Source organism: Polyergus mexicanus, unplaced genomic scaffold (assembly GCF_030449975.1).
Source record: "Polyergus mexicanus isolate NDT 795.1 unplaced genomic scaffold, iyPolMexi1.0 SCAF_22, whole genome shotgun sequence".
Taxonomy (NCBI): domain Eukaryota; kingdom Metazoa; phylum Arthropoda; class Insecta; order Hymenoptera; family Formicidae; genus Polyergus; species Polyergus mexicanus.
Genome location: NW_027223342.1, coordinates 747,705 through 774,210, shown reverse-complemented (window position 1 = coordinate 774,210; position 26,506 = coordinate 747,705). Strand labels below are relative to the sequence as shown.

The 26,506-nt window shown below is 39.3% G+C and overlaps 1 protein-coding gene across 10 annotated transcripts in view; it reads left to right on the top strand.

The window, feature by feature from the left end:
* Positions 1–26,506, top strand: part of LOC138942425 (agrin) — a 443,133-nt gene that overhangs the window by 199,131 nt on the left and 217,496 nt on the right. For 9 of the 10 annotated variants that reach the window (XM_070312651.1, XM_070312644.1, XM_070312650.1 and 6 more), the window contains one exon: positions 24,981–25,008. The exons of the other annotated variant lie outside the window; for it this stretch is intronic. In XM_070312651.1, coding sequence (XP_070168752.1) covers positions 24,981–25,008 — 28 coding nt within the window. The remainder of the gene's footprint in view (positions 1–24,980; positions 25,009–26,506) is intronic. 10 annotated transcript variants of the gene reach the window in all.

The window sequence follows — 26,506 nt, the reverse complement described above, 5'->3', positions numbered from 1 at the left end:
TATCCGAAAATAACGTTGAAATAATTGAATTGTGATCGATTATATAATCGAAACTATTTTTATTTTTCCTTATGTCATCTACTTCGCGATATTCCGTGACAAGTTGTAATGTTTTGCATTTTATGGAAAATTGAACGGAGAAGATGATCTTGGTTTTCAATAGCGTGTTCTCCGAATCGAGCGGTAATATCGTTGTAATAAAATATTCCTCGACCGAATGTATTCGTATTGTATGCAGTTCTAGGAACGTCCTTAAAAGATGAGCTAGTCTCGGATAACCGATTGCGGCAATAATGCGCGCATTGTGGCTCGTTCTGGTGCATTCCCTTTCGCTGAGCCATTCACGCTCGTCGAGTCCCAGATACACGGCCGATTGCGACCCAATACCAGAACGAGCGAAATCCTGATACGACTTCATATATCTGCCTATCTGACTGCGCGGTTCCAGCAACAATGCTGCATTACGTCCGTTTAATCGATGATAAATCACTGGCCGATATTCGTGACTCCGATAGCCGCGCCTGTCTTTCGAGGTCAACGCCGGTGGAAATATTTATCGGTCGCGAAATGATTTATTCTATGCACACTCGCGTCAATGGTGCGCGTTTTTTTATTAATTTTCCATCTCATAATCCCGATAATCATATAGCCGATAGTTTCCCGCATCGACATCGCGAGCGATCTTTTTTAGACCAGTTGTTTCCCATCGCATCACAATGGCATATCTCATCAATTTAATCTCTGACGCTTTTATTATATACGTAGTTATCTCTATAGTTTATATACTTCATCAATATATATGCGTATACGATCGATTTAATAATTGGTTTCTCGAATTAAAAGCTTTGATACAGCGAATATATGACAAACAAACAGCGATGTATTGAACAAATAAACGTCCGAACGAATTTTCGCGTGGAAAAAAGATCGAGCGCTTCTTCGTTAAAAAGTACATTTCCGCGGCAGATCCCAATCTCTCCGGGACACCCCGTGTATACACGCGGTGTTCCAAATAGCCCCCTTCAGGGATAGACTCCATAAAGACTGATTTACGCGTTGGATTTATGAAGACCGTTCGGTTTTCTGGGCAGTATTTCACCGATGCCGGAGCTTTTTTTTTCTTAACGCGTGGAATCTTCGATCTTTTTCCTCTCCTCTCTTTCTCTTTACGTTTCTAACGTGAATCGCTCGTACCAACCACCCTGAAAAATCACGACAATCGATGCATCGTAATAATAATTGTATCGCATCTCGGCCGCATCAGCTGTTTCGTTCGATAATCGTATAATTCAATCGGTCGCGCGTATTAATGCGCGCGCAATTTTTGCATCGATGAGATTCCTCTTTCGCCGATCTGTTGCTTTTTTTTTTTTTTTTTTTGACACTTATACGTTCTCGCGTTTTATCTTTCTGCGCTCTGCAATTTTGCATGCGATAAAAAAACTTTCTCATCATAAATTTCATCAGAAATAATTATAAATGTAGATAGAAATTCAACTAGTGACAAAATAAAGTAACTGTTTTGCGCTTTCTATCTTTTTCGTTCACTGTTGCATTTTCCGGCATTAACATTGTAGCTTTTTTCTATGTCTCTCGAGGAACGTGTTCCAAAACCAGTCCATTTCGCTCTCATTCTCCTTCTCCTCTCCGTCCGCTCTTCCTTTGTTTCCCTATTTTTTTGATCGCGTAGCCCGTAACGACATTTTGCCGATCGATGCATCGCGGCGCGATTGTAACAACGCGCCGTTGCGGCCGCACGTACACCGGCCGTTATGTCTGATAATCGCATAATTCAAGCGGGGGTGGATTTGCACAGTGCCCGATAGTCGCTCTCTCATTCGGAAAAAAGCACTAAAAAGCAAATGCGATTGGATAAAGTGGATAGCGGACTGCAAATTTTCTATTGTCCCGCTAGTGTCGCTTCGCCGAAGCGTTCCGCATCGTATATCGGCGAGTGATTAGCGAAAAACGTCGGCTCAGCAAGTCACCCCGAATTTCAATTCGTGTGAAAATACCTAACAGTCCATTGTTCTCCCCATTGTGTTATTTCCTGCGAGGAAAAAAAAAGAGGGGAAAACGCTATTAAAACTGCGAGAAATAGTTATGATTTGTAGTAAAAGGATATAAATGTTTCTCTCTTTTTTTTTCTCCTTTTCAATCAATTTTTCAACTTTATTCATGATTGACGTAATAAAATAATATTAAAAATTAATATTGAATTACCTAAAGATTTTTTATATATTTAATATATTTATTTTATATATATATATATATATATATATATATATATATATATTTATTATATTTTTTATATAATTAATATATTATTATTGAGCATTTTTATTTTATTTTTTAGATTGGATATAAGTCTTAATTGTTTATTGTATAATTGTGTGACGTGTAAAATTAAGTAACGCAGAAACATCGACGAAGCGACGTTAATAGTAAGAGTAGATGCTGGTCAGCTTTAAGTGGAACGTATTGAGCGTTAAGTAGTAGTGGAATGCCTCGCGGTAGGGTCAGACCGACCGCATAGTGACCGACCTATTCTCTTTCCACGGTCTCTTACTCTGGGCTATAACTTACTTAGCGTAAATTGTTCTTCAGTGCACTCTACTTTACCGTACTAGGAGCGACACAAGAATAGATCAGCTGACGTAATAAGCGACAGTCGTCAACTTTCTATCATTTAAAGAATTTTATTTGAAAAAAACTTTACTCTTAAACTTTAGTCTTATAACGATAAAATAAATATTGTATAAAATTCACTATTTTCTCAGTAAAATTATTAAAAAATAGTATTTCAACGTAATATATATATATATATATTGGCAAACATAAACGACTGTTTGAATAAGGCTCTTACTCTAACATACTTGTGTTTTTCTCTAAGTTTCTATCGATAACTTAAATTATCTGTACATTACCTATATGTTCACCTGAAAACATAACAATTGATAAAATTTCTTACTCACAAAATCAATAAAGTATTAATTATAACTAGTACTTTAAGAAAGTAGTTGCTATTTTATGTCTTTTATACTATATACCTATTCATCGTTCTATTCCGCCCATTTTTCACTGATTCGGAAGATGCCTGCCTTCCGACTTTTGGCGAAAAATAAACAGCAGGAATTACGTCGGTTAGCTCATTTCTAGAGTGATGCTCGCGCACCGCAAAAAGACGAGAGTTCGCGGATGACGGTTGAGTCGAGGAGGACGGGGTGGGAATGCGATAGGGGCCAGTGACTATACCGTACTTACGGCCATGTTTCACGAGCATCGGTTAAAATATTTCAAGCCTTTGCATGCGCCTGCCGGTGGGAAAAGCCGGAGAAACACGCCGGCCCGGGGTAACATGGAAAGCGAGCACGGAGAGGATGGCTTTTACAGAGCCATAGGATTTAACTTTGCCGCGAGGGAAAGAGGGGTAGATGTGGCCGGGGGGGGGGCGAGTTGAATGTCTGGACGCAAGCTTGGTCGTGTAAAAGGGCTGGTTGGTGCCGAGGCATTCGGAATGGGGGTTGAAACGAACGCCGAAAGGATCGGACCACCAGCGGCCAGTCTGCGGGGGAAGGTGGAGGGGGAGAAGAGAAAGGGGTACGGGCTAGAGTTTGAAAGGGAGTGAATCGCGCGCGCGATTGAACAAAAACAGAGTGTCGCGACAGAGTGCTCAACTCGGACAAAGGAACACCGTGGCCAGGCCCGAAGACAAAAGGTTAATCTTCGTTTTTTTGCAGAATTTAGCGTTACTTCCACCTCCTCCAATCCTCCCCGCCCACCGACCGTAGCTCTGTCTCTCTGTCGTCCTAGGAGACTACTCGTGGAAGAGAACAACGTTGGATTTATATCAACTCGGGCGTTAGGTTTGCGCCATTGTAGAACATTGTTTCCATTTAACGCATTACTTTCGTGTGAGCGGTTAAAGTGGAGATATATAAATCGCGATCAAAGGAAGATTTTACAGAAAGATATAATCAGAGAAATATTGTATTTTTTGTGTGTTCTATACGCTCTATGATATTTCGTTATATTACGAGTGCGGAGGAAAAATCAATTAATTCAAAGTCTTATTGTTACGATTCTATTTGCTGACGTAAAATGTATCTTAAGGATGAGAAATATATCATATTGCAAATGGCAGTTGAATATTAATATCTATTGTATAATCTATGTTTTAATGACTTTTTTTTTTTAGAAATTCTCGTAACTTTTTCGTCATTTTAACATCCGTCATATGCCTGCGTGATATGTGTTTTAGAGAAGATGGGTTAAAAGAGGAATCTCAGTTTCTTCCCGTTTTCTTTTTTTTCGTATTTTCTCTGTACTCTTTCTCTCCTTAAAGACCAAAAGGTTTTTTATTATCATTCGCGTCATGCGCGGTTCGTATTGTTGCTCTAAAATAGCATCTTATTTTGAAATGGATATTTTACGTCGCAATTCTTTATTGAGATAAGAAAATCAATGTTTTGCACATTCGCATTCAAATTTTATTCGTTGCACTGAGAATCATCGCGATATATTCTCGATAAAACTTTTATTTTATTAAACTTTGAAAAGAATTTCATAAATTAAAAATAAACATCTCTTGTACAATTTAATAATTTTTATCGAAAGAAAAAAAAAACTAAATAAATAATTCTCTGCAACAGTCTAGAGAGTAAAAATTGTCAAGGAGGCGAATTCTTTTAAAGTAGTAATCATCTGTTCATCATTAAAGCGCATAGATAATTTTAATGTACACCGGGATTTAAATATCACCGAAAAACTGTCAGCTTTATGCGAGATAAAAATCTGCAGCTGCAGATGAATTGAAATCTGTCAAAAGGTAGAGGAATAACAGAGAGGTGATATTAAAAAAGTATCGTGGAACGCGCGTCTGTGGAATAGCGATGCCATGCTCGAGCTTTTCCTTTTATTTCCACGTGTAGAATCTCTTTTGAGCGTAGGCCACGGAGAGACATTTCCAAACGACGTTTCTTCGTTGCCCGATGATTAACTGGCTGCGCGCGCGCGCGCGTCCGGCGAGAGAATAACGCGTTTTTGTTCGCGTTTATCCCCGACCCTCCTTGTTTGCCTCGTGCATACGATGCATTATGCATACTAGATTTTAAAGTAGACGTCGCTTCGCTTCATGACACGACATAGTATAGCGTAATCAGATAGCGCGCGTGAATACGATTAGCTCGTTCTCGACAACGGAACCATGACTCGGTACTTGTACCTGATGCAAACTCGGGCGGTTTAAGCACGAGCAAAAGGAGAGAAAGAGAAACATTGTTACTTATACAGATTCGTTCTAAAATTTTTAACGAACCCTAGAGACTTATAAAAAGAAAAGATACGAACAGATACACCTTAAGGAATTCATACGCGTCTTGAAATAAAAAACGTTATGGATTCCGCGAATTTAATTTTCGACTTTATCAATGAGAAAATATAAATTCTTATCACATGTATATTAGAACGAAGAAAGGAGAAGAGAATATCTTTGTTTGTACATTTTTATACAGGGAAAGATTTATACTTTTATACTTATACGCCTCTTTTAGCGGCCGTTTGCATAATTAATTATCATTTAGCGACAGGATCGCCGTATATACGCGGCTGTGTCATTTGGTCGAACTATATACCAAATTCCGAAGTTAAGCAAGTCGGCACAAAGTTGCTCGCGACTCGCGGCACGCGCCGGGCCGGGGGTCGGCCTCTCACGTATATTAGACTTTATAATGCCGAGCGGCGGGGTCTTACGTATGTTAATGCACGTTAAGCCTGATACGGTATAACCGCAAGTCGGCTGCATTCACCGGCAGTAATTTGCATAGACCAACGAACGTTCCCTCGTGTAGCGTTTCTCGTCTGCGATACAAGCGTGCCGCGGGATCCCTAGAATGATATATAATACAATACATATCGCGTTCGATCCATGTGTTCTTCACAGACACAGACAGCATATACTTTCGCCGAATATTAAGCAAACGATTAAACGTGTCAGTTTACAGCGCATTACATTATACGTGTTGCATTTATCGAGGATATTGCCGGTTCGCGCAACACACAGCGCTTTGGAGTATGGAAGTTGAATTAATCAACGCGAAGTGCTATAGCGAGGTGCATAGACACGCGATGCGAGTGCATACGGTATTCTATCAATGTAATTGGCTCCCTTAATCTCCTTTGCGAGAGGCGCTTTAGAGACAGTCCTGCGCGACGGAATATTATCAGAATACGTCGTTATCGATTTTCTCGCTTTGCGTCTCGCGTTAATAAATTTTTATAGCGTTGTACTCTTGTCTGTACGATCGTGTAAAATTAATTTCATACATTAAGTAACCCCGTTTATTCGCATTATCTTAAAAGGGAAACCGTATATACAATATTATCTTATATAGGCGGGATCAAACTTCGTATCCTGATTCCAGGCTCACCCTTCGACCGTCCCTGATTACCATTAGCATCTGGACCTGGAGGGATCGGGGAAAGCTCGTTGTCTTGTAACGAGCTGTATCTCCGGTCCTAATGCGTCCAGATGTAGTTACGTCTGTGGCTGGCTTAAACTACTTCCGGACAGCTTTATCTGCCGGCTCGCCGCGACACGAAACGGCCGGCCAATCGTGGTTTCTTCCACTAGGATTAACAATGTTGTACGGGACGAGGTTGATGGGGCGAGCGGGGTTAACCCTAATTACACTCCGCATAATCTGTTATGGATAGTATAAATTTGTTGCTTCTTTTACAAAAGGATTTCTCGAAGCGTTACGTTATTAATTATTAATATACTTTACGAATAATAATATTAACTTCAATTACATATCTCGAGCATGTATGACGCGTGGAAAAATTATTAAGCATGAAATATTTCGACAAAATCTGTGTTCAATTGGCGCTTTATATCCTTGTATCGTATATCGGAGAATCTTAAGCTAATTATTGCTCGTTAACTCCTTTTAATAACCCAGCCTTAGCGGGCAGTGGTTAACCCCAATTACGCTCGCCGTAATGTGATACGGCAAACATGAATTTATTATACAAGCAGCACGCTCTACTGGTAGAGGTTTTCCGTTAAATATTTTACGTATTTAAAAATGTTACACTAAATATTATTATATTTATTAACGCATATTGAACGATCAATTTTCGTCAGATCAAGTGCCTTCGATCTGAAAATTCTCCACGTCACGATATCCCAGAAATCAGGTATATGCACACTATGTACATATTATGTAAGTTAATGTAATACATACATATATGTATACATACATTGGAAAAGCGAGGTCGGTAAGGTAAGATAGTCATTTTCATCGCTCGTCGCGAATTAATTAATTATGCGCGAAAAGATGAATAATCGCGCGGAATCCGAACTCGTCGAAGAAGGATCATCTCGTATATTCTCTTCGTACTTTCTTGCAAGGAAATCCTACGGGAGAACGAGGAAGGATTAATTAACCGGGGACGACGGTGATATGCGTTGTAATTGCCACACGAAAGACATCGCGCTTTTTCGTGGCCGACCTGACGGTTTATTTGAAGTGCGACGTGAAATCCGTTTAATCGTTTCGTAAGGAATTAAAAGCGCGCGATCTTTCGATTGACGGTGTTTCTTGGCATTTTTTGACAATTCTTGGATCTTCGATAAATAAATGACGGAAGGAAATCGATAACATGTTTATGTTTCAAAAAATGGCTATCTATAAAATTAAAATGGCCGCGAAATTAGTGGATTTCAAGTAATTTTGTGTACTATACAATTTCTTCACTATAAGGTATCTTGCATGTTGTATTTCGTAAATAACGTATAAAAAGAGAGAAAGTAATATTATTAGCATCGCAACAGAGTTACGTGCAGTCAAGGTACAAAGTAGAAACGAACGTCCAAAGCGAGACTTGGCCTTATGTCTCATTTCGCCGCATAATTATATTTTATAAGTATGTTTCGCGAAGAAAAGGAAAATGGACGAGGTAATATCTTCATCGAGGAAATTGCGCGACGCCAAAGAACTAAATGCGGAGCGCAAAGTAAAATCAACTCGAAATTAAGAAGCGTCGGTAGTGCGCAATTTCGCAGATCGCTAATCGGCGGTGGCAGTGGCAAAAATATACAGGGAGTATAATGCAACTGTATATGGATAATGTATTTTTTAATTAACCGAAAAGTTCTTCCTCTACTGTCTTTCTTATTCGATCTATTTAAACTTACATCTCCTACGCCTGAGAGAGGACACCGTGGTATAATTATCTCAAGTGGCGTTGCTTCTTCGCGACTGGTTCTACAACTTATTTTAAACGCGACATAAAATCCGTTTTATCGCCGTGGAAACAGGGGCGTGGCCGGTGTGTATAGTTCTTTCATTTTCCCGGGAGCCCTTCCCGACATTCGAGCGTGACGGTTTTGTGTGATCCAGCTAAACGAGATTTAGCATCTTAATAGCGACTTTGCGTTCCCCCTCCCCCCCCCCCTCCCCGCCCCACCCGTCCTTGTCCTCGACGTTGCTACAGTCTCCAAATATCGTCTAATTAAATTCACAAAGAGAGAGATTGTCTCTATATACGTTTAAAGCGATTACAAACTCCGTACAACATTCGTTGATATTTAATATTACTGTCGATCTTACAGCGACTTTAAAAAGCGCTAAATTATTCATTAAAGATATTTTATACACCGCAAACATTTTTTTAATGCCGCTGACATTATATATTAATCCGAAAGAGATAATGAATTGAACGGATCTCCAAACTCGAAACTTGCCTCGTATAATACATTTTACGTGTCTCCATATTTGAAAAAATGTATATTTAAAAAAGAAAGAAAATAATGTAAAATATATATTATTTTTATAAAAAAATTAAAGTTTTTTCAATTCCATGTTAAACGAGAGAGAGAGAGAGATTCTGGGAAAGCTGAATTTTTAAATTTATATCATTGTTCAAGCGCGAATAGCGAGTTTTTTTATTCAAATGTGGCTGACGTGGTAAACTCTGGTTAAAAAAAAAAAAAAAAAAAAAGAAACGTCCGATAATATTAAATTGGCAAACTTCTTACGGCACTTTGCTCTCCAACTTCTAAATAAAATACGTCTCGAGTCGCCGATCTGAAACGAGGCGGTGGCGGCGTCCGATCGAAGGGGAGTGCGTCGAGAAATGCGCCGATTGCTCTTTTCCCTTCCTTTTTTTTTCTCTCCCTTCTCTCTCTTTCATTTCCCGTCTTTTTTTTTTTTTTTGCAAGCCGAGCTGCCCCATTAGATCCCGCGCGCGGATAGAACGAATGGCGGTGATTTTCTATCGGTCAGGAAAGTAGTGACTGCGTTACAGGTCGTGCCGGTACACTCGAGCCCTTTGGAGTACGTACAAGTAACGCCCGAAGTTAGAAATTAGTAGTGTTGCCGGGCGTTTAAAAGATAAAAGCAAACTTTTCCCATTAATGCCCGCAAGGAGGAACGATAGGGCGGCGAATGCGCAGAGACGCGAGCGGAGAGCGGCAGGGGTGGAAAAGGTGGGGGAGTTGGAGATGAGAACGGGGTGCGAGAAAGGGGTTGAGGAAAAGGGACGACCGACCGCTATCCGACTCAATTGCAACCCTTCACCGTTGCTCCATGCCACCTCCCCCCTTCCCCCTCTTCTGCCCCAACGTTTCTCGTTGCTCTATATCACACTATTACGACTACCGTTACAACTACCACTATCACAACCGCGTCGCGTCGCATCCTCCCCAACCACCATCCAGGGCTCTCTGTAATTATTTAAAAACTTTTTAGCCCGACCCGACCGACCCTAGCGCGGGACTTTTTCCACCGTACACGCATCAGGTATCATTGTACGTACACAACCGAGCGTGACGAATTATTTCGTAACTTCCGCGTTTGTAATGCGATCCTCTGTCCCGGGAATAGTAGGACGCGCCGGTTTTCATATCGTACGCGCATTCCCTCCCACCTCTCCACCATAAGTTATGCAAGATGGGCGCGATTATTATTTAATGCTCCGTGTCGCCCGGCCGGAATTTTAGATAATTGTGGTTACGTCGCACGTAGCAGAATTTCGTTACATAATGTACAAAGCTAGTTTGAATCTCTCTCTCTCTCTCTCTCTCTCTCTCTCTCTCTTCCTCTCTCGCGAATTTGAACGTAGAAAATCGTTGTGTTAAGAGAGATTTGGAGACAAATTAACATTTCTTTTATTTTTAAATTTGATATCGAATATTGACACGTTGCTTATAGATATAAATACGTAAATGGCACGAATTAGACAAAGAAATTGTTAACATTATAATTGAATAATAAAGTATCGAGTAACAAGAATATTACTTAAACCAAGATAAAACAAGATTAAAACCTGTCAATATTATTTTTTTTGCTTTTTGTCAAAACATTCACCCGACTACACCGTATGATCGACGCGATTATTAATAATCACTGCAACGAGATATGACAGTATCGCGCTTAGTGGGGCATTACTGAAGGAATCACTGTTCCCTACATCCGTCCATTACGCTCGCATTCATTGATCGAACACACATCGGTACAATAATAGGCAACCAGAGTCGGTTCTTGCGACTGCCGTAATGGTGTACTGTGGGTTCGAACCCCAAATTCAGCCTCGCCCTCGGCCTCGCCGGGTAGCCACCTCCGCACATCCGTTTCCGGCTATTTTTGGCAATTTCCATCCATTCATGCGGCCGAATAATACCGGCCATCCGGATAGCGCACGGTTATTTGAAAGGGAAATTTGCGTTTTCTCCTAAGAAAAAATCCATCAAGGTGAAAACAATGATTTTATTTCATCCCGTAAACGTAACTCGTCCTTCCTGATACGCTGCGTAATTTCGCTACTCTAATTTCTCTCGGATTTTCCGCTAGATTCTGTTGCTTGTAAACTGTTCTCTCCTTTTTCTCTGATAAATTTACCAATGTATACTATTCCAATATTCTTAATATATTCGTGCGCAAACGAGCTTTTTTTTTTTACAAATTTTTTTCTAAACGTTTCTCGAAAATTCCCTGGCATTGCGCGAGCGGGATAAATGTTCATAATTAAGATACATATTTTTGGGAAACCGTCTCCCTTTGTCTCGCGCTCGTACGTATTTCGCTATTTCGCCACAAATGGCTAGCAAACGTCCGCCGCGAATAAATCAGACATAAAGAGAACGGTTCGGGAAAAGCTCGCGAATGATATACAGGTTTCTATTTTACTGGCGATATATTCGTAATGTTTTCTGTATGAGACGACTTACGGCACATTCAGTATTTTCCCATTTTTCTGCAGTATGTTCCCATGCATTTTATACGTCGATACCGGTCGAGCGGTAGGTCGGTGGAGCGATATGATGGGGGTGGCTTACGCCCCCCCCCCAGGTTTTACACGAAACCCGGTACTTTGGAGGCAAGTCAAGCGGCTCGCTACATTTTTCAACGGCAAAGATAAGCGAGTGACTTGCTACTCGACTTGCTAGCCCACCCGGCTTTGTGTATTGGCCGCGTTGCGAACGGTTTTCAACATTCGCAGTAATTATTCTTTGTGGCGGCGGTAGCGGCGGATAAAGCCGTTTCTTCTCGTAGTTTCGCTGCCGCTGCCGCCGTTTCCTTTCATTTCGAATTGCTTTTTCGTAGCAGCGCCTGCTTCCCGCGCCGGTAATATCCTCCCACGACGGACAAAAGTAAAGAAAGAGCACCATTAAATTGTCGGACGGTATTAAGGTTGTACGTTTACTTTCCACATTGACGCACACGCGCTTTCGTATATATATATATACAGTTTTTACCTTTGACTCTACGCGCAAAGGAAATTTAAAGTTAACACAAGTATATGAGCCCAACCGGAAAGAAAAATCGAGCTCAAGAATTAAGTATCGAATCTCGTTTTTATTTTTTTTTTTCGGTAAATAACAAGTATCGAAATAAAGTAAATGCGATTAGTCAATAATATAAGAGTAATGAAATTATATAAACGAAAAATTTAAGAACTTGGGAATCGAGAGATTATATTAAGAGCATAAAATGGAATAAAATATATAATTATAAAGATTTGTAAGAAAGAGTATTATATGTTTTTATTTATTTATTAAACCGTTATTTTTATATGTTACGATTGTGTACACGAGTTTTAAATGTCGCGGAAAGATATTCCATTCAGTGACTCGATGCAGATAATTGTTTGGCTTCTGGAGTGTGTCGTTAAAAATTTTCTCTCATTGTGGCACCGATAACACGAGTATCGGTCCTGGATAATGAGGAGATAAATCGGGATTTCGGACATTGTGTGTAGATAAAATCAGAAAGAATTCTACAAAGTAATTATTTTCGAGTTTCGAGCTCTCTTAGTGTGCACTTTTTCTATCTAAAGCTAAAAGATAAGAGACAGCTATTTTGAGAATATTAATTATATTTCTATATACATTTTTAATTAAATATTTTTTGACGTTTTAACATAGTTGCGTATTTACCTTATAATTATATCAGATTATAGTATCGTTTGAATATACAGTCTGAAACTATAACAAAATAGTCTTTAGGAGCGCATACCGTTCGATGGTCATTTTAAACATTAATAGAACAAAAAATGTTTTGCTAAAATATTTACGCAATAGAAATTGTTGCGGTATAGTTAATATATACATGGAAGATCTCGTGGAGCTTTCAATATTTGTCCACGCGCATTTTTACACATTTATTTTTCAGCGTGGTAACGTTGGTATGTGGGAAACGCGTTTTTCCTCCCATTACATTACGGAGCAATTCGCGAAATAGACACATTATGTTACGTGGTAGAGATGCTATCATAATAATACGTCAAGCTTTCTCTTATAAATCGCATTCGGATAATATATGACGGCTCGCGTACGAGCATGATTCGAGAAAATGTATAGCTAGCGAAGAGAGAGAAAGAGAGGAAGAGTAACGTATGCTATATGTATTTATAACCCATACGTACAATTTCACATATATGCGTATAAAAGTTAGCAAAAAATTCTTACGGCGGGTGGCTCGTAAAAGTTCCTTTACGATAAGAGAGCGCAAAAGGCGCGTACGGTATACCGATACCGAAAAGAAGGAGAAAGAGCGTGTGTGTGGTCGGACGGCACGTATGCAAAGTTCGTTTGAACGCGACGGAGGATATAAGTTGGCGAACCGCGGGGATCCAAAAGAACTAATACATCGCATGCACACACGTACACGCGGCTAGACAGAAATAAAATTATTCGTCCAGAAGAATATTATCGATAATTTCGAGATAGCAGGCATAAAACCGGTCTCCCTTTCCCGGCTCTTAGGAGCGAGCGCGGGTTCGCGCGATATTCAAATGAACCAATATCGCTTGTTTTCCTTTTCTAAAATTATGTCGGCCGCCTTTCTCCATAACGTCGCTCCTCTCCCCATTTTCCACCGCGTATCTGTCCGTCCAGATATCTTGGATATTAAAAAAATAATCTCATCCCTGCCGGGCTGCCTTTCTGACGAAGTCTACCTCGACTCGATTCTTCTGCTTCTCGCGAACTCGATCGGGACTAAATCGATGTGAGTTGCGATATTCGCAATTAAAGCGCAATTGGAGGAATAACTTATCTTCTTTTTCTTCTTCCCTATTCTTCGATCTTTCTCGCGAGATAATTTTGATAATGGAAAATACTCTCGGACGACGAAAGATTATAAGCTGTTATTCTTTCTCAATTTTAATTGTTCCAACAATCCACCTGATAATTAATACACGCTCTCTCTCTCTCTCTCACTAATTATTTTGCTTGATATCGTTTCTATATATATTAGAAATTGTTGCAATTATTGAATTTATTAATCTCTAGTTCTATTTATTTTTATTTTTTTTTTAAGCTCATTTAGATTCTTGGCAATAATTCTAAGAGTTCATACGTTATTCATCACATTTCTTTGATTCAATTGAAGAAAGAGATGCAGGATTAAATAAAGAAAAGAATATACGGTCGAAGGTACATATATAGCTGCCGCTGATACATCGTGCTGAATTATTTCTCTCCGTCTGTCCCGAGTGACTGAAAATAGCGAGGAATGAAGACGACATCCATGCTCGCAGTCGGGAACAAAGGTTGTTCCGTGGATAGTCGGGCGTGCCGGTGCCTGTCTCGGCGAGAAAGACAATTTCAGGTGAGGAAGCACTTCATCACTAATGCATAAAGACGTCGGGGAGGGGGGTGAGTTTGGTCCGGGGTGGCAGAAAACGAGGACGGGTGATGGTGTCTGGTATGGGTCTTAACCAGGGCTGCGGCCATGTTTGTATAATATATTCGACTGCAATAATGGAGTCACTTTGGAAGTAGCATTAGCTGCTCGCACAAGCTTCGTAGATTGCAGAAACGGCTGTTTGCGCACGCTAAATATAATAAAGCCAGAGGTCTGTTGACCTTGTATCGTCGAACCGAAAGTGACTCGCGTCGCCAACGTAGTTTTATTTCTTGCAAATGCACATTGACACTCTCCGAGGACGAAGTTGTTTCACTTTGCCTTAATTTTCACAGATGCAATTGTTAGACAATTTTATTTTCTGGGTTAATCATTTCTCTCTCTCTCTCTCTCTCTCTCTCTTTCTGAGGCACTCCGATAATCGCGTAAATAATATTATCTTGCGAGAAATTAATAATGATGTTCATATTATTGGAAGATATATAATATATAAAATAATTATTCCTCCAAACCATTCTTACGTTTTAAATTGAATACAATTTTTAAATAATATTTATTTTTGACAGTATCTTAAATTTTGAAAATTTCTATCGCCTTCCATCATAGTATTATTATGTATGTTTCTTCGGGCGCGCGAATTTTGTTCTACGATATATTTTTACATACGCAACTAGAGAATACAGACCGAGGATTTACGATACGGGTACTTGAATCCACAATACAGGTTTTCTTCTTTCGTCTATGCTCCTCCGCGAAACTTCCGTGGAGTAATTTCGCAAGTACGACACGGTTCGCTTCCTGCGACTTTTTCAACACGTAGTAAAGCGAAACCGGACGTTCACCCGAAGGAAGCGCATTATTCCGCCAACCTTCTCGCCATATAAAGATACTTGAAAGGCACACAATGGCGTTGTGCCAAGCTATACATTGGCGCTCCATCTTTTTCACGGAAGAACTTCTTCATTCTTGTTGTTATCTATTGACACATACGCCCGGCGGCAAGTTACGAAAGCGCTCCTCTCGTCATTCGCATATTTTATGATGCAAACGTATAATACGTTCTGTCAACGGACAAGATCTGTCAGGTGTCTCTACTTAATGCATAATTTTACTTACAATCAATAATAATAGAATCTAAAATAAAACGAGGTTCAATTTTTTTCGCGAGCTTATTATTTTCATTAATTTTCTAGCAATAACGTATTTTAGGAGGGAACAAAATATTTTTCCTGATTTAGTTCGTTTTCTCGTATGAATATGTTTGTAAGTAGATGTGATATAAATTTTGAATAGCAACTGTCAGTTCTTTTTTATCTTAAGAAGAGAACTTTGGTAAAAACTGAAAATTAGTTTACGCGATCCTTGGGTCACCGCATCGCATTAGAGTATGGAATTAAGGGGCATTATAACTCCGGTAGAACTTGACTAAGTAGCTTCATTTTGTATCCGTTATATTCCTGCCATTTATGCTCTCTTTGCCTCAGTTCTTTTCTTACCACTCTCCGTCAAACTTTTCATCAATTAATTAGCTTGCCCGTCTCGCACCTGCTCTCTCTCTCTCTCTCTCTCTCTCTCTCTCTCTCTCTGTTGCATCAACTTTATTTTTTCTCGCTCCCCTTCCACTTCCCACTACACTTCACCTATACCCTCGCTGCTTTTCCGTTTAACGCTCTTTTGTCCTGGCAATCGGCCGGGCCGCGTTTGCTCTATTTTCCCCGATATCTTTTTCTCTTTCTCTCTCTACCTCTCCCTCACTCCCATGCTTCGTTTCGAGTGTCCCTTACCGTCCCTTTATGCCGCTCGCACTAGTAAAGGGCGAATAATCGTCGGACCACGGCCGATTCTTTTGTTTCTCGACGAACAATGCGGTTTTTCGACTGCTTTTCTTCCTCCTCGCCCACGTTCGCAGCTGCGTCTGACCATAATCTGAGCGTTACTACTTGAGAATTTTGCCGCGGATTTTTTCGCGATTTCTAGCGCCTTCTTTCTCTTCTCCTTTTTTTCTCCGTTTGGTTTTTTAAATTTCTCTTCTTTTATATATTTCTTTTTCTGCCTGACTTTTTGCCACGTTAACTGTGAAGCTTAGTACTAACGAGGACGTAAGGATCCCGGTGAAACTCGGGACACGTCTGATCTCGCCGGTGAAAATGTTCTGGTATTCTCGTCGATTCCGCCGTCTGCAAAACGACGAAACTACGACCAGTATAATCAGACTTTAAGGCTAATTGAGCAAAAGGAGCACGACGGGAAAACCGTGATGCGCAGCACTTTTCGCTTCGCAACAAAGCTTCCAGAATCCTTCCGTCAAATATATCGTATTTAGAAACAATTAATAAACGATCAAGCGATTTGGAAAGATCCTGCAAATAAAATGTCGCCGTCTGAATGTCATTCTAATAGAAAATAATGTTTATTCGCGTAAACCTGAATTCAGTTTTGTCTTTTCATTAATACCTCCAACAGATTTAAACGACCTAGCTAAAAAAAAAAAAACACACAAAAAAACATCCTACATGTTAGATAACTCGGGTATTTTGGATTCGCCCATATTCTCTCATTTTTGTGAGTTCCTAATGAAAAATTTGACGCGATAGGCACGATTATAGATTTTATTGTTAGATGGATCGCTTTTAGAAATTGTCACGTCAAGTTACGATGTTACAGTACGGTTATTGATTTTAGTCTCTATAACGATTGCTAATAATTGCTACTGCCGTGCATTTATCACATCGGGAACGCATTTCGATAAGTATACCGATTTAGTCATGTGAGATAATCATGTCGAAAGCTTCCTTGCAGCTCGCGGTAATAAATGCTCATACGCATACCGCGTAGAGAATAGAGATAAGACGATACACAATTCGCGACAGCGAGTTATCTCCACGCGCGAGACACCGCATTTTAATATCCCGTCAATTTAATATCTCGTCGTATACATAGAAAGTCAAGCGTTTTAATAAAGTGCCTTTCGTGTTCCAAGTGCCAAGATTGCGATGTAATCGCGTTTGCCGTGGATTCGTTTTGTTCCCGCCTTCTTGCCGATTTCAATGCGCTCGACTCGATTCGTCGTGGAACGATGCGAGCCGGCCGTCCGAGAAGAATAAGAACCGCGTGCCTTATTATATTTGGCCAACGCAAATACGGTTCACCCGTAATCTTAATTCGGATCCTCGTCGTTATATCGCCGGGCTTTATGAATATTCCCCCATCGCGGCCAGATGCATGGCCGACGGCGCTGTGAACGAGCGACTGTAGTTAATTACATTTATTGAGCGCAAGCAATTTCATGATTTGCCGAGGCTACTAAACTCTAGTCTCAGTGATGTTCTCGCAAATCGGTCTTTATTGCGCTTCGGTTTGACGTAGCAGATTTCGCTGTTAATCCGTATGCTCATCCTCTCATAATATTGTATCATGTTATCTCATCGCATCTTCCCGAGTGATTTAGAATTTATTTCTGGATCGTAATACGTGCGCGAAGAAAGTAGCTTGAAGCAACGTTAATCAAGTTTGACGTATTTAACCGTAAGCCTGATACAATACTAATGTTCTTCCGACTTTGCGTAAAATTAAATCCATAATAATTTCATCGAAATCACTGTACATTTAATAGCCACAGCTAATTTTAATATGAAAAATCGATAATCGCCTGTATGCTATATCTCCTCCCTCATCATAAATATTCCTTTATGAAGCCGGTTCTCTAAATCGCAGGCAATTTTATTGGATCTCGCGTGAAATCGCGCTAACGAAAATCTCGCACGCTAACTGCGTGTCGTTCCGCTCATCCTTACCACGTACGTCCACGTAACACATATCTAATAACGTCCATTTCAGGCAATTCTCATCCGTATCCTTATCGGTTTCCAATATCACTTCAATAATTTTCAGTTTTCCTCTACCTAACGTCCATTTTCAGACCGGTACGAAAGAAAGAGCCCATCCTTTTCTTTCCCCCTTCGTATCTCTCTCTCTTTGTGGTTTCATGCACCACCACGTGGTACCAGATCATCTGTCAAAACTGATAAGATTAAAGTCGTTTAAAAGAGTCGAATTATCGCGATAGTCACTAGTTCTCTTAAGAATATACGAGAACAACTCTTTTTTCGAAATATTCTTAGAAAATTTAATAAAGATTAAGATGTATTTTATTTAGCCAGCTCTTGCTTTAATTAAATAAAGATGCTAAAATATATTAAAAATTATATTATTAAAATATAAATTTTTATAACAAAAATTATATACCATTTAATTCGTCGATGTGACAAAATCTGTTTGAAATACTACTAATAGATAAAAGATTTTATATATATATATATGCAGTTTAGAAATATTATTTTTTATCAATTTATAAATTGCTTTACTACAAATCAGACAAAATTTGACCGTATTTATTTCATCGAGAATTCTCACCGGTGGCGAGAATTGATTCGGAACACTCAGACGACGGTCAGCCATTTGGCTCGAACCCTCCCTTACCATCCCCGTCGAGTTCCCCCAACTCTCTCTCTCTCTCTCGCCTCTTGCGCCTGTACAGATCCGTTTCACCGTACGATGTTGTACCGCGTGCCTCTATGGGTGTCCGCGACCGGCTGCAGGGGTTGTTTCTACCTCGAGATTAGGGGCTTTAAATCAACGGAGATGTCGGATTGCACTGTGTTGGTGAGCCCGTAGGAAGGGGAAGACATCGCACACAAGAGAGACGATAATCAAGTCGCCTAATGCGGACACGTACGGGTAGAATTAAACAAACCTGCGCTCCTTCCAAAATCGCAATTACTACGCAAGCTGTATATGCTTTTATCGACACACAATATCGCGCGTAAAATTAAAAATGTAAAATATAATTAAATATATATATATATATATAAAAAATTTCTAATATGATTTTTATCGAAAACTTTCAAAATTTGTTATGACAGTTACATCGACACTTTACATGTTATATACAGATGTAGATAAGAATGTTAATCCTTATTTTATCCAGATAAAGGAAAATACAAGTAACAACGATATTTATGCAGATTGCCGAGTTTATATAATAAAATCGCTTTGTTGCACAAAATTTTATCAATTTACTTCAGCGACGATTGTACGTCTGTCTGTCATATCTGTCTGAATCTCTTTAACAAGCCGCCGCGTTGTATTTTATCGCCTCGAAGATTCGGATATTTCCGTTAATATGGATCATCAGTTACATTACGAATTCCAGGATTTTCTTCGCGAAGTGAACCTCGCGTGGGTTTGAGATGAAATATCATTCCGTCCAACGTACACCGCGCTCTGCCCCGCTGATCCAATGGCTGCGAAAATTTTCTCTCCACCGTCGGCGGTCGCGTAGGATTTATCGGGCCGGATAAAAGGAAGATTCGCGCGTGGACGGATCGTCCTTTAGGCGCGGGATCGCCTGAGGCGGGAGGGATGGTCCTGGCGTCGCGCGGAGTCGAAGGTGGAGGACGGGTGGGATAGAGAAGAGAGTTTGAGCCGGAGAATAATTTTTGAGAAAATACATTTTTCCTATCTTCCCACGTCGAGACACCCATCTCTTCTACGGCCCATATCCCATAAACGATGGTAGCCTTTAAGAAGGATGAAGCGTTTTTCTTTCTCTCATTCTTCCTTTTTTTCGTCACCGTTTTTTTTTTATTTTTTATTTTTATCTAAAACACTGTCGTCTTCTCGACGACATTCAAAAGCGACAATGGCACGCGCGTGAAGAAGTCGTGTATCGCTTTTCTGCGTCGCTGGAGTAGCAAAGGCGCGAAAGAAGGTCGACGAATCGAAGTGTTTGCATCAAGGATCACCTAAAGGGACGCTGAGAATTTCACTGTAACTTCGGAGTGTCGAACTTTTGAAGAACGTTTCCTCCTTTGAAGGTACTTGATCTTATTGTGCTCGATCAGAATGAGCTGTTAAATGTTTTCTCTATTCGTATCGTTCACCTGAGTTTTCTTTTAGTCATGAACATGGTTCCTGCTTCATAATTTAATTCTATTTTGTAGACTTTTTTTCCTATTAATTTAATATCGTCATGTTCCTCTACACTTTTAATATTAGTTATTTTTTTTTTTTTTATAATATAATTTTGTAATTTTGTATTATTTTATATATTACAGTACATATATTATTAATTCTCCTTTTAAGCACGAGCAAACACTTTAAAAATTCATACGAAACTTACGATACACGAAACGCGTCAGCACGATTGAGCGATTCCAATTTTAAAATCCATATCTGGGAATATTCTGTCGTCAGGTTTACAAACTTTAATATTATTCAGAAATGGAAGACAAACGCTCGTGACTTAATATTCATCTTACTCGCGCACGGCGTGGCGATGCTATTTATTCCATTTTGGCAACGCCGATCAATCGCGTGCATCTGAGAGACCAGCTGACTACAAGCTGTGATTTATCTCGATGGTTGAATATGATCCTACCGACAATAAAGATCTGTTGAATATACGTGCCGACTCCTCCCCGAGAATTGCGCGGCCATAAACCTTCATCGAGGGTTAAATGAGTTTTAACGGTGGCGGAAAATTGCGATTTGGATATTACTATCTTATCTTCGACGACGGCTGTAAGTCGCGAAAATCCATTAAAATGGTGAATTGCAAATGTTGATTTATTTAATGTACGAAGGCGAATCGCGTGAGAGATTGCTATAATAACGCATAGTAGAACATGAGCGCGTAGCTAAAAAAGAATAACGAGAATTCAATATCACGAAGTAATGAACGATTCTGCGAGATTGTTTGTCGGATCGAGCTTAAAATTGTCAACAAGAATGCATTAAACATTGAAAATTCGACGAGAAATATCTTGAATGAAATTCTGTATTTCGTTTCTGCGGATTATGCGCCTTTTCTGTTTCTGCGAAGAGATTAAAATTCGATTGGCCGACGAGAAGTAGAATTCAGAGCTTACCCAATTCCGAGAAAAATGGACGTCGAAAGACATTTAATTTTACACGGATTTCTTTATGCATATAGTACATCCGTGCGCATCGTAAAAATGTATGGATTCGGTCACGGGCGACCGAGGGACATTAGGTGAATGTATTGTCTCCAGAGTTACGGAGTGACATAGTTACTATTTCCCCTTATTTTGATCTGGCATTTTACCGCGCCATGTAGGACGAGCCGGAAGAAAAGTTATATAATATTGGAATTCGCGTGATTAGAAGAAATGTGAGAAAAGAGAACATTGTAGTAATGTGCTAATATTATTTTTATTAATACAGCTTTTTTTTTTTTTGAGGTAAAATAAGAGAGCAATCCATATTAAAATTTATCTATTTGTGTGTCGTTTTTGATCAAATTTAATTTTACGTTGCATTATAAAAGCGATTCTACAGGATACAGAACCAATATTAGCTTCATTAATTCTTGAGATAGTTGTATATTTTAATCTCAATTTTTTTTTCGCTTTCTCGTTTAGTTTCTTATTTTAGCGAGCGCGACACAACAATACCACGCGCGATTGTAATTCTCGTTAGGCTTCTGTCCGCTATCTTCAGTAGCAACCACTTTTGAAATTAACTCTTTTTTTTCTATTGTCGCCGCTAGTCGAGCTTATCCCGCTGGGGCCGCCCCTTTTTTCTACCCCTCGGCTTTCTCTTTTGCCGTTAAAAACCTGGCTTGCTTTTACTTACTAGTTCAACACAGAATCCATCCATTCGTCCCCGAAGGGTTGGCGCGTCCCTCCCGTCAGAGGAACGATCGCGCCAAGTGGCAGATTCAGGCTGATCGAAAGCGGTCGAGATGAAGAAAAAAAAAGAAGTTGCCAACGGAGAGGAAAGTTGGAGAGTGGACTTAAGACCGTCGAGAGGGATAAAAAGAAAAATACGCGTCGATACAAAGTACCGTTTACGCCATTCTCCCACCCTTCCGCTTTCACCACTGCCCTTTTACCTAATTCCGCGCCTCTTTTGCTGCGCTTCTTCTTCGTCGTTTCTTTTTCTTCCACATTCGTTACATTTTTCCTTGTATCTTCGAATCGTTTTTTTCCTGACGCATAATTAAGCGTTACGAGACGTCTTATTATTTGAACGATGTGAGATTTTCGTACATTTTATTCTTATATATATATTATATATTATATATTATTATATAATTATATATTATATCTTATATATATTCTTATATAATCTTTTATTTTTATTTTTATTTAAGCAGATATTTTATAAGATGGTCCGATAAAGATGTACATAATATTATTTCATCAAATATTGTATCTCTGTTTTATCTCTGTCTTTTCTTCAGCTTGTGGTTTTTCGTTTAAATAGAAGATATCTTCTGCTTCATTCTCGCCGGATCCAATAGTCTAAAAAATATTGGCGGCGATTTTTCCTCTTCGGACCATAAGATATGACTGTATCTCTCCCTCAATTTGCATTTTTTTCTATCTGTTTCGTACACGGGACACTTGATCTGGATAACAAAGAGAAGGCTGATGGGTGGATCGTCGCGTGGATAAAAGTGTCTTCGCGATGACCCTCTTCTCGTCGCGGCGGAAGAACGGTAGTAAATCTTTCATCGACAAGCGAGATCCATTGATCCCACGATCGAATGTGAAATCCACCTTTTGTATCCTGCACGCTCCGCCTGCTACGGGGAGGTAAATAATGCAGAGGGACTCGTCGGGAACGTTAGACAAATAAATCAGCCTCATCGCGGTAATCTTCGTGATGGCCGAGGCTCTCTTTGTCGATGTCCTCCGAGGATCGTTCCGACGGAGACGGAAGCATTGCGGGTTCTCCTTTATTTTTCTCACCGGTGCTATCCATCACGCTGAAGCGGTCGCCCCGCATTACACGTCTATTCTTGATGAAAGTGGATCGGGACTGATTTGTTTTGAGGACGGTCATAAAATCGCCGAAAGGAGCGAACGACGAGCGCATTAAACAATTGTGAACTGAATGATTTAGATTTTGATTAAATTAAAAAAATAAGAGGGAAGAAAGAATAGAAATTTCTTCAAGTCAATCGAAACTTATACGCGTAAGATCTTTAATTTTATTATTATTATATTTATATTTCACGATTCAGTGTTTTTTTATTAAAACATATTTATCGCAATCTATTTTTACGCGTAATTGACATGAAATTTAGCTCTTTTCGCATTTAGCGTTAAGATTCTTCTCGTTTAGCGAATTTTTCACTCTCTTTCCGCTCAGATCGCGAATCTCGAAGCGTCCCCCAACATGTCTCTTTTGCTAATATCCATAAAGAGGGTCGCGAATCAAAAAGTGCGCGACTGCCGCGGAAACCCCTCCTTCTTGTATGAATAAAACAACCGGATATATATATATATATATATATATATATATATTTTGTGGTCGGATGCTGCGAAGCTTAGAATGCTCGAGAAACGACTTCCGGTGCGTTCCGACCGACTCGAGAGAGCCGAGAGGGAGCAAGTTGAGATTCACTGCGAAAATTTACGAATTTCAGACTGTACGGGCTGCTGCAGACGATGGTACATTCCTTATCGCAAGAGGGGAAAACGTCGTGTATTCCCAAGATCCATTATCATGTAAATATCGCATCGAATTGCCTCTCTCTCGGAATTTTATGGCCAGTCACATGCATCATGTCAATCGTATTTTAATGCGTAACGTTGCTCTGTCGCATTTTTACAATATCTTTACGACGATGTTATATGTCATGTTATGATATATAAAATTATATTCTATATTCATCTGAAGCCGCAAGATCATTCTTTAATAGAAAAATATGAAAATATTGATTAAATCTTTCCCGTTATAAAAATACAGCCTTTCCTTTCTATCTGATTTGTCACTTTATATCAATTTTAACAAAATTAGTCACACGTATTTTACGTTTCTAGAGAGAGAAAGAAAGGCGCGCGAAAGATCTTTTTTTATTCCTGCCATCTTATTTATACTGTCTTTGATCCTAAGTTTCTAGAGGATCATATGTAACTGTACGCAAACTACGAATATTCCCTATTTGCGGTTGAATAGATTACTTGCGCGTGAATTATACGTTAGTTTACGTGAAATAATATGTGCGCAACACAAGAAGGATCGCATGTCTAACTAAATTCGAACATTTGGGAATGCAGCTCAAGTCGCTGAAACTGTACTTAATCCAATAAGTATAACGGAAAGAGACGTTAAATCGGATTACGTGCGTTGTCCTGGTAGAAAATAAATAAAGCTATTCACGGAATACACCGTCGGGCGTTTTGTTAGATTAATAAAATCAATCTCGGTAATAATAATGTCAACATCGTCTGTCATCTTTAGATATTTATATGTCACTAGAATAACACAGACGCGCGCTTTTATTTATGAACATTTTCTAATTTCTTTAAGTTTTCTTTCACAAATTGTCAAACTGTCAAAATTCGCATAATTTGACAGCTGCAAATGACACCAGTGAAGCAAGTCGCAGCGCACGAACGAGACAATCAATCAGCATCATGGAAAAGAGACAACGATACACTTCGAGACTTTCGAGTATCGATATAACATGCCTTTTTTAGATTGAGATAGAATCCAATTCCGCTGAAATAGATTATCTCGGATTAGAATTAAAACTTTATTAGTCATAAAATAGATTAGAATAGTTAATATTAGCTGGTTGGTTATTCTTTGCAAAAATTATAAGATAATTTAATAAAATCAGTTCTGATTGATGGAGAGTTGAGCTAAATTTATATTGATACTTTGATTTACTATTTTAATTTAATCAGGAAATCCCATCTCACAACTTGACATATTCCGATATTGATATCCACGTCATACAATTGTTATCTGTCGTTGCGTACTAATAATGTTTGTTTTCATATTTCAGGTAAGGATCTAAATTTCGCCAGTAATAACGCGGGTGAGTGTTACATCTAACAATCTATATCTATACTATTATTATCGCATGCACCACTTTTCATTTACTGATAGAGTTTCCACGCAACCCCCCCGTACATCATAATTAATATTGATATTGTATTCTGATTTTTTTTTTTTTTTTTTTCAAATTTTACAATGTTGTTACGTTATTAACGATTTACGATGTACGGTTAAAAAAGGCTTATTTACACAAAAATATTTATATTCGGCTGTTACGCAAATTCGACCAAAGTGATATATACTATATCGCGAATTTCTATTAGTAATTTATAATTAATAACAATACATGAATGGGTGCCAATTTAATTGATTAATCCAAGATAATTTCTATGTACGTAATCTATGTACATATGTTTATCTGCAGCATTAATCTCTACTTTCTATTTCGATTAATATAACAATATTTTAAATAATAGCAATATATTATATACCTAACAGTACTGTTATCTGGAATATGAAATTATCGATCTACTTGCCAGTGAAAATTTATATCATCTGTAGCCTAACTATTTATTAAAATTTGACGCAATTCCCTACACTGTATGAAAAGCAGCTCATCATCTTCCTTTGACTGCGTCTTGAAGGCAAGGAGAGCCAATTCCATGTAATTCGCTAAAGATACCCGCGCGCGCACCACAGGTCGTATCCGATAGAGGAAAAAGTATTCTTTCGCGAAACGAAAACCCGACTGTCGGCGATGTTAAAGGAGCTGGTCTTTCATAGATTCGCTCGCAGAAGAAGAAGAGGAGAGGTCGAGAGAGCGTACCACCGAGATAAGGACGACAGTAGTAGACGGTTGTAGGCAATCTGGCTGATTAGGCTCGGGGATAGTAATCCCGTAGATCCTCGACGATGCCGCGGAATCGTTTATCCGACTACCTTCGTCGTATATCAGGCGAAGAAAAGGGGACCAAGTCCGTTACATCGGTGTTATGCCGGGGAGATTAGGATTCTTCGGGAAAAGCTCGGTAGAATTGAGGAAAGGAGGTTTCCTTTCATACATCAGATCGACGATACGTGTACTCGCATGTTACTCTCTCGTCGTATCTTCTTCGCTTCTTCTTCTCGTTCCTCTCCATCCCCCATCCCTTCTTCGTTTCCATATTGCGTGTCCCTTCGATAGAATCGTAAACTTTTTGCCACAGCTTCTATGAAATATGCTACGAAATCACGACACGATTTGTCCGATTGCTATAGGACTTATAGCGGACCCTCGTCATCTTTCGTTCACTGGCCATTCGCTTTCATGTAAACGTGTTTAAAAAGAAAAAAAGAGAACGCGAAACACATACATATCTTGATCAGTTTTCATACTGATTCACACGGTAATCTTTTTGATTCATATCTGTAAGAGGAATCGAAATTCGTGAAAGTTTTCGTCACGTAGCGAAGCGAAGAAATGAGATGAGAAGAGATGCGCGCGAGTCGGCAAATGAATAAATAAATATACAAAATCCGTTGCATATACACCCATACAC